Consider the following 12,102-nt stretch of genomic DNA (forward strand, 5'->3'; position numbering starts at 1 on the left):
TCAAATATTTGCTGATCTACTGCAAGTCATCCAAATGGTAAATGCAGCTTTCCCCCCCATTTCTGCCTTAAAGGGTTCTAAGATTACAAGATAAAACAGGGAAACTGCTTTGAACCTCCAAAGAGCACTAAGTGCCAATAATGACAATATGAAAACAGAAGGTGCCAACTTTTTGAGAATGCAAAATGGTTCAACATTTGTATCTTCTGCTGCCAAGCAAAAACAACAAGTTTCTATAGTCAAGGATTTTATTAAGTTAACTCTGCAGAAATAAAGAAAATCAGCCGCCTTCATTGTTTGGCTCTGGCAACATCAGCAGTGAAATTTCTCCCCATGAGAACACATCAGTTGAACACAAGCTTTGGGGATGAAGACGGAATTTACAATGGGATGCAAAAACATTTAATCAACATGTTTAAAAAAATCTTCCATTGTTTTGAAAACAATTGGTACTCAAAGATTCTAAACATAAACTCTGCATGGTCTTTGGACAAACCAGTTCCATTGACAAAGTAACTGATACAACATTCTTTCGGCACAGCATATTGCAAACACGGACTGCTGTGAAGCAACCTTATACATCCTGAAGTTGCAGGGTGTGTGATATTGTCTCTCCACTTGAAGAAAATTGGAAGCAGATAGACACTTTTATTGTAAATACAACTAAATATTTGGGAGAAGGAACAATTAGGTCTAAAGGAACTTTAGGGAGAAAAATCTGGTCCACCTTTGTGGTTAACTGCTGGGAAAACTTAAGTATAAAATTTTAAAACATATCCCCCCATCCCCCAAAATATAAAATTTATTTTCATATATAAAGTCCCCAAAAGGTGCTAGCAATAGGATCCAGCCCAAAACATGCCCAAGTTATGCAGACGCATGTGATGGCTATTCTGATAGAGGGTCGCCCTGTGTTCCTGGAGAGGAATGCTGCTTTATTCCCCAAAGTGGTGCACAGAAGGGTAACTAACCTATGGAACAAAGAAAGAAGCAGAATTAAGAAATTGAATTATGTTCAAAAAGTATGTCCTTCATATGTAGCGGGACTTGTGGCCATGCTAAGAATGATGGAAGATTTAGAGTGTCTTGGAGATGACAATTTATATGCTGTAGCTGTAACAGCCTTGACTTGTAAACTTATTTTAGATGCAGAATGAAACTGAGCTCGCCCAGACCTATACAGTAATGGGGACCAACCTGTGGCTTTCCGCCTGATTTCATGGAGCCTTCTGCAAGCAGTTTGCTTATACATTTCTCCTCTGGCATCCCACAGAATGGGGGAGAGAAGAGGAGGCAGTGGTGGCAGGGAGAAAGATTCTGAGCTCTGCCGAGCAATCAGCGAGATATCCAATACAACTGGCATCTCTGCCGCTGGAGAAAAAGAGACCCCCAAACGCCTTCTGCCTTTGCAGCATGGCTAGGTCCACTTTACGTGACATATGTCTTTAGTGCAAGCGTGCTGGTCTTTTACCAGTACTGTTGTGCAGCATCTCTTTCTCTTCTAGGGCTGCCATGGCCAGGCGCAGATGTTCCTTCAGCTGTTCAATCTCTTGTTCTGACCGCTGCTTGATGTGATTCAGCTCCACATAGATATCCTGGTATTTCCCTGAGGCAAACTTCTTGTCCTACATGGGGAAAGGAAGTACCATTGTCCAGAAAGAATGGAAAACAAGGATATAAATGGAAGACATAGGCATCTTCTGACATGAAGAGCATATTATTAATTATAACAGGCTCAAATTATGGAATCTCTTGTGTTGAAGGTTTGTTGCTGAATGTACTAACAGTGGTATACAATTGTAGCAAAGCATATGTAAGAATAAATTAAATGCTTAGCAGATAGTTCAGTATTGAATGGGGAGTAAGACAAGGATATTTGATGTCTTCCTGGTTGTTTAATGTATTTATGGACTTGCAGAGATGTTAGAGGAATATTGGACATGAATGTACATGTACGCAGATGATACTGTATTGGCTGAGAACTTGAATGATTTGAAGTGAATGTCAGATTGTGTGATGCAACAGGGACTATGGATCTGAAAATTAATATATCAGACACAAAGGTAGTTGTGGGTAATAGGGAAAGTGGAGTAAATGTCTGCAAGTAGTACATAAATGGCAAGCAAATGAATTGTATACTATGGCAGAACATTTACTAGAGATGGGAAACTGGATGGAGAAATTTTAAGGTGTGCAAATGCTTCTAGAGAAATAGAGGGTAGGTCTATTGTGAGGAGCAAAAGTTTATCAAAAGACAATAGCTGCATATAAGAGCATGCTTTTGCCCACCTTGTTTTATGAAAGCTACCGCTGGGTATATCAGGAAATAAACATAAAAGCTGAATGCAGTGGTAAAATGAGAACAGGGAGGGTTAAGAATGAATGTGTGCTGAATACTAAATTGAGTGACTAGTATGAAAGAAATCTATTAGTCAAACACAATGAATGAGAATCAAATTGCAAAAAAAAAAAAAAAAAAAGTAAATTGAGATGAAAAGGATGACTGAGTTTGGGGGATTTGATGAGACCTTCAAAAAAGAGAGCCAAGCAATTTAAAGAATAAAAGGCAATGTATAAGGTGAGATATGCATGTGGTGAAAGCAAGGATGATTTGCCAGGACAGAAAGGTATAGAGAAATAGAGAGAACAATTTGGTGAAAAACAGTTTTAGTTGGGTTTTCTTTTCTATCTCATGCCTTTAATTTCTTTGGCTTACTACTTTTCTATACTTTGGATAACACTGCATACTGTGAGAAGGAATGGACTGATGGGTTTGTACTTATGTGTGTATGTATTTCTCCTTGCAAACCAGCAACTTTGATTTTCTTTTAGGAATCTACCTTCTGCATCATTTGGAGTTCATCCCTCAGACACTGGACTTCTTGTTTCTGATATTGGAGTTCATTCTCCTTCACTCGGAGAAGCACCTTCAAAAAGAAGATGGAAAGGGAAATGTTAGGGCACAATTGTCTACTACAGAATCCACTTTCAATGTGGTAAGATAGATATCGCCCTCAGAAAAGAGCAAAAATTAGGTTACCCAAGTATTCTCCCTAGACTGAAATGACTGATACAAAGCAGAAAACTGACAGTGTTCATGAACAAGCCAACTGAATTTCCATGGCTGGGTTCACCTAGCCTGCTCAACCACGTTTGTTCAACCATACTTTATTGCCTGGTGGCTTTCTCAAAAACAAAGCAAAAAAAAAAACAACTTAGGAGTTTGATGCAATGTTTGCAAAATCCAGGTTGATTTTCCTTCAGCAAAGCTTCTTTCTCTATGTCCTTGATTACTATTTCTACCAATTGTCTTGAAGAGGCATTAAGCTGATTGACCTGTAATTTCCCAGATCTCCCTTTTAAAAACTGGTGTCACACTGGCTATCTTCCAGTCCTCTAGTACCGAACCCAATCACATCTGAGCTTATTCAAGAACTCTTGGGTGGATGCTATTAGGGCCCAATGATTTGGTACTGAGTGGACCTTCCAAATCTTCTTGAATATCTTAGGAAGTTGCTACAAATACCTATGTGCTTCTGCCTCTGAATTCAGCAAGAGATTTATTTCAGTCACAATATTATATAGCCAAACTATACCTGAAAGAAAAACTGCAAATTTGGCAGACAAAAAATATCAGGCAACAAGCAACCGTCCTCCTTACCTCTAGCTCACAAGAACTCCTTTCATTATGTGAAGCACCATCATGTGAGCCCCGAGCAGCGATGAAGGCCCGTAACTGGCCAATCTCCTCTGAAAGACGCCTCTGTAACTCCTGGAAGGAGGATGAAATAGTTTATCATATGCATCCTGTAAAACAGGTGCGGACAGCCTTTTTGCAGCTTGTAAACTTTTAAACATTTTTTTCAATAATGGAGGGAATGCTAGTGATATGACAATGTCCTCAAGGGAAACAGATTGTTTCCTACTTTCCCCACTCAATTTCTAAACTTTTTAAACTTATTAAAAGATGAACTATGTATAGGAAAACCACATCTATTTAATTTATTTTGACAAAAGACTCTGGACAACTGCACCACCTTTACTCAGTGGCCTGCTACCATCTTTCAGTAGTGCAGCCTTGAGGAGATAGATCTCGGGTTGCATGTCACCAGGGCTATCTATAAAGCTTGTCTTTCTAGAGCTTAATACAGTGTTTACTATTCTACTGCTTAATTTGACTGGGCATCCTAGGGATTCTAAACAGGCCTATGATTGACATCACAAAAATTGTTGCCAAATCTCCCAGAATTAGCTGCTAAGACAAGGACCACCAGGTGAGATTAATGGAAAGCTCTCTGGAATTTAAATTTAATTTTAAATTTAAGAGATTGCAACTGTCCTCCTTTCATATATGCTACTCTGCTTTGTCACTGTTCTTCCCTTGGAATTCCTGTTACTGGCAGCACCACCAGCCCCTTGCCTGGTTTTGCCGAAGCAGTTCTTTCCCCTCCTGTTGACAATGCTGCAGCATTTGTTCCTGATCTTCTGCCTTTTGCACCAGGCCCCCAATCTCCAGGCACTTCTGGGAATACTGTTCTGAAAGCACCTGCAACTCCCGCTTCAGAGACTCCACATCAGACCTGCAGGAGACATCAGAATTTCAACATCAGCGGATCTACTTCCTTCTAAGTTCCTATGATAGCCTCCTTACAACCTGGTCCCCTCCAGGGATCTTATTTTGCAAATCCTGAACAAAACATGACCATTATGGGATAGAAGCCAGTTAGGGGGCTAGTCTATACAAGTACAGCCTATTACTATCATCCCCATTCCCAGATTTGATATGCCTAGGCATCTTCTTAACTGAGATGTCAGAGTTCCTCCTGTAGACTAAAAATGGTGCAAAAGGGCCTTAATGGTCCTACTTAATTACAGTCCTAGCTGGTCCCATTTGTGGAAAGAAAACAATGGCTTCTAGTGAAAATTGACAGCACAAGCCATGAGCTTTTCCCATAAAAAGGTTTAAATGAGCTTGGAGGTGGTTGTGTATGCATCCCAAAAGCGAATGGGGATAGGTCAAAGAATGAAATACTGTAGAGTTAGGACAAAAATTTAATTTGATCCAAAGCATTAAATTAACACATAACATTAATATGACTACTCCCCAGCTATTTAATATTTTTCCTTTCTATGATATTATTTAAAATAGATGGCAATGGTGGCAATGCATTGCACCCAAAAATTTAGAGGCACAGGGATCACAGGTTTTGCTCTTCCAACAAAGTAATTATACATTCAGCACTCAGGATCTCCCTTTCATCAACTGCCACAGCAGTCAACATTTGTGGAAATGTACAATTTTATCTCCTATCTCAGTTCAGGAGTCAAGATTCCATTAGTCATTCTTCCAGTGTTGCTTACCGATGCTGTTGCTGGAGTGCATCTGGATTTGAAAATCCTTTCTGAAAGTTGCGTGTTCTGCCCAACTCCTTGTTCATTTCCTCCCTGTGTGCCTTCTTCAGTGCTTCAATTGCTAGAGCAAAGGGAAGGGTAGGAGTAGAAAGGCAGGATACAGAAAGGGTCTGTAAAATCTGCTAAACTTGAAAGTGTATGCATCTTATGGATTCAAAACTAAAACCAAAATTTTCTTGGGGAGGAGAAAAATCCAGTGGAAGCGCACGTGTTTTGCACCCATACATTCTATCAAGTGACAAAGACATTTGCTTACTGATGTTTACTTTTCAATGACAGAGATTTCAGTGGCTAGAGCTAAACACAACTTACTATATGTGAATGATACTTTGATCGATCATTGTGAATATTCTTTTCCAAAATGTACTGACATTTATAAAAAGTATGCTGAATTACCAAATTATTCAATTAACTGGAGAAATCTCATATGTTCCCAGTTAAAATTCCTAACAAATGAGGTTTTTACTTTGGGGTTTTACTCTAAGTTTCTCGGCGCAATTATTTGGTGAGAAATTTCTCTGCCTTTTGGACTCCCGGGGCAGTTATGGTGAACTTTCGCAGAGCCAATGGCCATGGCAAAGACCAAGGAACCGGTGAGTAGACCAGTTCTTGGGAACCTCTCTGGACAAGTAGAGGACAGGATATTGTCCACATACGCTCTGGCAGCTGCTCCTCATGAGGAGATTGCAGGACAGTGGGTTTCTGCAGGTTTGAGGTCCAGGAGACAACAGGATCAGCTATCTTGCTTGCAACCATGGCAGAGCCTTTTAAAGGACTCTAAATTAGCAAACCTCACTTTCTAATCACTTTCAGAAATTGCCTATTAACCCTCTTAAAGCTATTAGAGACTTTCAGAACAAGAAGTCTGAAAAGTCTTCGTTAGGTGAGTTTATCTTCGACTCTGAACAAAAGAAAAATTAATTATAAGCTTAAGAACTTTAAAAAATTGAAATAAACAGCAAAAAGCTAAATAAAATTTTGATCTAAGAAAGTTATAAATGGATTAAGGGTCCAGATAAAGTTGGAATACTGACTTTTTCTATAAGATTTTGAAATTAACTATAAAAAATAAACAGCTTCTTGTGGGAAACAGACTTACTTCGGCTACCCTGGCTATTGAAAGTCATAACAAAGATAAGTGATGAAACTGGACACTAGTCATTCCCGAGGTTAAACCCGAGCCCCAACCCTGCTGGCCCTCCGGCAGGCTCTTGAGACATGGCTTTATCCTGGTTGTGCCCGGGGGGTCCAGCGGTAGTGCGGAGCCTGCTGGTTGGCTGCATTGTTAGTAATTCATTGTACTCCCTCACAAATTGATTTTATCGTTTTAATTAACTGTTTTTAATGAGTTTTAATGGCTTTTATTTTGTCTTTATTTCTAATTGTTGCTTTTTAATTATGTAAGCTGCCCAGGGTCACTTAGGTGAGATGGGTGACGATATAAATGTTTCAAATGTTATTCCAGATTAATATTGGTATTAACAAACGGTTAAAAATCCACTTGAGTATACAGGGAAAGACAACTGTGTAAAATGAGTATTTCTTCAAGACTGATGTTTGTATTTAAAGGGATTCCTATGTTTTTATCTTTAGAGATACTATTTTAAGCAGACTGGCACATTATTGAAGTTTTTATGGGAAGAAAAACCCCTATATTCTCTTTATTTAAATTATGGCTATTATACAAGGATGAAGGTTACATGCATTAACTTCACTGATTTTCTTGGGCATCTATTTCAACTCTGCTTCCTTATGGAATTCAGATGATCAAGCTCAAAAATCATTATGGGCATGATTAGAAAGTTTCTATATAACTCTTTCAACAAAATAACAGGGTCCTGGTTCTTTTTTTAGTTAAAATTCTACTCTATTTCCAGCACTAAAGGCTGCAAGGCATATTTAGGGAATGTTGGGATGTAAGCACAATTTGGACTTTTCTTCACATGATATACATTTCGGGATAATTTCAATTTTAAAATTGCAGGTAAATCTTTTTTGGGTAGGAGGAGAAACTCATGGGTCAAAAATATTTTAGATCAAGTGTTTAAAATACCTGATTTATTGCAAAAGGAATTTGGATTGTCTAAAAATGCAGGATGGCAGTTAATCTAATTAAAACATCTTCTGATTTCACAATTTGCTCCTGATGCATTAGCAGCTCTATAGCTCCTGAGAGACCATCAATACTGAAATGCATTTTGGATGATTCTAATCTACAGAACTTCACAAATAAAATAATATTTTTAAGATGGACATCGGGAATGCCCAATGCTAACAAATCAGCAGTTGCAGGTTCAAACTATTAAACAGCATGACTTGGCAGGAAAAGGGGAATCTAGTTCAATGAATCCAATCCTGCTACCTCCAGGACTTAGGCCAATGGAGGGAACAGGAGGCCAAAGCAAGAATCCATACAGTTTGAAGCTCCCTAATGAGGACTACTGAAAAATGAAGTGACAGCTCTTCCAAATCTCTAGTGGAAGCTCTATCAAGAATTTTATAGCTCTGTTGCTGATTACAAGATATCTAACATAAAATCATGGTTAAATTTCCCACCCTTTGATTTCTCCTCTCCTTTTCTTCTCTTTTGTTCCCATTTGTACTGTGAAGACTATCTTCTGTTTGTTTCCACTCTGAAGATATTGCTCTGGTTGACAGCCATATCTTCCTAATTTTTACATGCCCTTTCCTTGGCATTTAAAGGGGTAAATGCAGAATAAGGCCAGCCCATGGACTTCAGTTGTTTTTGATGCTTAGTTGTTTGCTATCAAAGTGCATGCTCTGCTTCTCCCAATCAAGAGAGGGCAGCACTACATGATTTTAAATACTTAGGAAAAAATTGGAATTCATCAACAAAAGACGTATGTATTTATCAAGCTTGGGGCATTAAAAAAACATTCTGTTACCGAGAAAAGACTGCACTCTGAATCTACTTTCTTGGCTTGATGATCTATGGTCTCTCTCTGCTTTTGAACTGGCTCTCTATTAATAGAATGGAAAATTTTATCAGAACTATTGGGCAAGGTTTAATGTTGTATTTAAAAAACGAACTGTTCGTTTGAATATGTATTTGCATTTTTTCTTCTTTTTGTTTCCCTTTTCTATATTGCATATAGGAATAAAGATAAGCATTATGACTTCGTGTTGTGTGTGCCTTGCGCCACTGAGTAGCTTCTACCTGCAGCTGTTGCAGCTGCCTCCTCGGATAGAAGACGCTCCTTTTCCTGCCGCAACCGCTCCATCTCCCACTGGTGGTGCCGCTGTAGTTCTGCCATGACCTGTTGATGGGAAGTTTCCATCTCTGCTAAACTGTGCTCACATGCCTCCTAGAAGGGGGATGGGGGAGAGAAGAATGGAAAGACACACTTTATGTGATGAAATATGAACAACAAGAAATGCATATTCTCCATGGTTGCATCTCTGCCATGGCTGAACACTGAGAACAGGTAATCACAAAAAAATGAACAGGGACTTCTTAACATATTAAAAACGGAGACACAGATATGCATCATGCAGCCCTATTAGGGTTACATTTTAAGACATTTCCAATGGAAAGGCTATGTTAAAATGCAGTGAAAAATTGAGCAATCATTCTGAGGACATTATAAACCAATTTGTAGAAGTCCATGTTTGGGCCCACACGGTGGCACTGAGGGCATCAAAACATCAGCACTTCTGCTCACACTATTTAAGGTAACCCACACCCTACTGGGGAAGGACAGGTTTGACCGCTGTGACAGCAAAACACTGTGCAGATAAAACTGCTTGCATTTACTCAGATCTTGACTTCCCATCAGCAGAATCCAATTAAATAATTGGGGCACCGTCTTGCGAGGTTTCCTCGGATTCTTTTGATCTTGTGGACTCTGAGGATATCAACAGCGTTCTAGAAGGCACAAGTTCTACCACCTGTTTCCTTCAGGCAGTTTAGGGGAGTCAACAGCTGGACTAAGGAGATTAAGGACTTTGAGGGATGGGCTAGTAATTGTCATTTCTTGATCTCAAAGTTACACAACTTCTGTCTGGACTCCAACCTTCCTTTTTTGAAGGTTCTGAAGAAGGTGGTGGGATTATGCTTGGAGAGACTCCTGAATGAAGTGGATTATCTCAATCCTTTGGGTCACGGTTCAGACCTGGATGTGGGATAGAGATTACTGCATGATGCTGTTGGGATCTAGATGGTGGGAGTATGGTTCTGCTGGTCCTATTACATCGCTCAGTGGTATTTAATATTTTGGACCCTGATATTCTCCTGGATTCCCCATGAGGGTTAGGAGCTGGGGGGTTTGTTTTATCACGGTTTTTCTCTTGCCTGGGCAGGCAGTTCCAGTCAGTAGTATAGGGAGAGGAATAATCAAACTCTTGGCTGTTCATATATAGGCTCTGCTCTTTATTTAATATCTATATGAAACTTGGGGAGGTCTGTTGGTTGAGCATCAGATATTATCAATATGCTGACCCACTTATTCACCTCCATCCCTGGCCAAGTAGGAAATGCCGTGGATATCCTTACCCAATGACTGGTAGCAATAAGGCTTTGAATGAGATTAAACAAGTTGAAACCAAACTTTAGCCAGATGGAGCTGCTATTCATTTAGAAACCATTGGATTTGCTGTTGCCCCTCACTGGATAGGGTTACACTTCCCTTAGAGGGGCAGGTCTGCAACTTGGGGGATCTATCGGAGCAGCAGGTGGAATTTGTCCCAAGGAAAGCTTTGCCCAACTTCAGCTGGTCTGTGGCTCTTTTTGGGAGGCCTCAGCAACAATGACTCATGGCCTTATTACCTTGAGACTGGATTACTGCAATGTATTCTACTTAGCCTGCCCATGAAGGCTACCTGGAAACTGCATGCTGGTGGGCGAGAGTCACTTCAGTAGTACAGAATGTATGGGTGCTATATTTGTTATCAATATGTTTTTAATACAATTCAAGATGCTGTTATTGTCCTATATAGTTTGGGTCCAACCTATCTATGGGACCTCAAACAGAATCTGTTCATCCTATTTAATCAATCAGGAAGGGGTGATGTAGCTTTTCTCTCTGAGATTAGGGTGAGAACGTGGAACCTGGAAGTTTTGTTGGTAGTGGCCCCATCTCTCCAAAACATTCTGGAAAGCAATGAAAACATGGCTTTTCTGGTGAGGATTTGGGGTTTGAGCTGTGTGCAATGCAGGGTCACTTTGAACTTTTTAACTGTAACTGTTAATTGATAAGGTTTTAAAATAATTAATTTTATTAAAGTCACCTAGCGTTTATTGAAGCAAGGATACAAACAGTGTAATAAATAAAATAAATAAATCTCATGATCAAAATCATAGAGGGAAATCTAGTGATAAACATTAACATTTTAATTTGTAAATGTACATGTAAATTCAAAATTTAAGTTTAATCTACGCAACTCAAAACACAGCACACATTGTATCTTACTATCAATATGAGTATGAGGCATTATCTTGACATATATTTTAGAATGATTTTATAATTGATCTAAAAAGCTTTGGAGTTTTCTATAATAATAATATAGAAATACTTTTAATAAAAATAAATAACAAAAAGAGTTTCAAAAAAATAAAGATGTCTCCAATTTAGAGTTCCAGTCAACAAGTTCAGCCTGTCCAATTGCTTTTTATTAAAATAATTTAGTTGATGATACTAACTACATCCTGTTTTGCACTGTGAATTGCAGTATACTCCTGAACCTCAAAGGCAATTACTCTTAACTATATGTATGTTCAACCATCTTATTATCTGGAAATGCTACACTATAATTTGGCATTATAAAAACAAGACACAGTGAAACTTGGTCTCACCTTCTCTGTTGGTTGTGCAGCCACCAAGAAAGCTTGAAAACTCTCCCTTCCATTTCAAATTAGTTATAGCTACTGTCTTGCCTGGCCTCAAAAGCACTCCAAAAAGCCTTAACTAAAATTAAAATAAACCAAGTTCATATAACTATGGGTTGAAACTAGTTTTTCAACAAGTCATAGCTACTTTATTTATCCATTCAGTCAGTTTTTAGTCTATAATCATTGCTAAAAGCAATCCAAAAATGGGAAGCAATTAAAAAAAATCTATTTTAATGAACAGATAGGACTTAAGTTGGTGCTAAAAATTCCCAAGAATTGGCAACAACTGTAACTGAGCACATAGGAAACTCCACAGTGGAGTGCCTTGTACTGAAAATGCTGTCTTGAGTTACTGCAGAGTAAATTGTTGCCAAATACAGCAACTTTGTGAATCCATGCCCACTAGATCTTAGCTGATCAGTAAATATGCAAGAGATTCACTCTGTTCAGATGAGGATAATGGCTTCTGGTTAATATGGAAGTAGAAGTTTCCTGCCTCGTCCTCACTCCATATCAGAGGACTCAGGCAGACGTTTACAGTTACTATCACTGGTTGAGACGGAAACAGGCTAGGATGAAATCACTAGAAAAAAATCCTTCAGCCAAGTTGGTAGCAATTTCAATACCTGCAGCCCCTTAGCTATTGCTGAGCTACCACCCTGCCTTAGCCAGCATGGTCAACATCAAGGGGTTCTGCAAATCAAAGTTAGCAGCTCCTGGAGCTCCATAGATTCCTCATTCCTGCGTTAAAGAGCAACGCAATAAGGAAGGGCTTGCGTTAGAAGTCCTTCCCTTCCAAGGTTTGCCACAGTGGCCAGGCACTGACCATGTGTTTAAGGGCA

The 12,102-nt window shown here is 39.1% G+C and overlaps 1 protein-coding gene across 2 annotated transcripts in view; it reads right to left on the reverse strand.

Moving 5' to 3' along the window:
* Positions 1-211: 211 nt before the first annotated feature.
* The window catches only part of TRIOBP (TRIO and F-actin binding protein), a 66,452-nt gene continuing 54,561 nt past the window's right edge, over positions 212-12,102 (reverse strand). The window contains exons 11-17 of one of the 2 annotated variants that reach the window (XM_088141050.1): positions 8,591-8,738; positions 5,362-5,473; positions 4,421-4,580; positions 3,662-3,772; positions 2,841-2,927; positions 1,472-1,625; positions 213-971 (exon numbers count right to left, since the gene is read on the reverse strand). In XM_088141050.1, coding sequence (XP_087997176.1) covers positions 967-971; positions 1,472-1,625; positions 2,841-2,927; positions 3,662-3,772; positions 4,421-4,580; positions 5,362-5,473; positions 8,591-8,738 — 777 coding nt within the window. In that variant the 3' untranslated portion in view covers positions 213-966. Of the gene's footprint in view, positions 1,626-2,840; positions 2,928-3,661; positions 3,773-4,420; positions 4,581-5,361; positions 5,474-8,590; positions 8,739-12,102 lie in introns of both variants that reach the window. The other variant, XM_088141052.1, reaches the window with a different exon arrangement.

This window comes from Python bivittatus, unplaced genomic scaffold, assembly GCF_059951505.1.
Source record: "Python bivittatus isolate LINGU-HERP-01145 unplaced genomic scaffold, Pbiv_v1 ctg000330_np1212, whole genome shotgun sequence".
NCBI classification, from domain to species: domain Eukaryota; kingdom Metazoa; phylum Chordata; class Lepidosauria; order Squamata; family Pythonidae; genus Python; species Python bivittatus.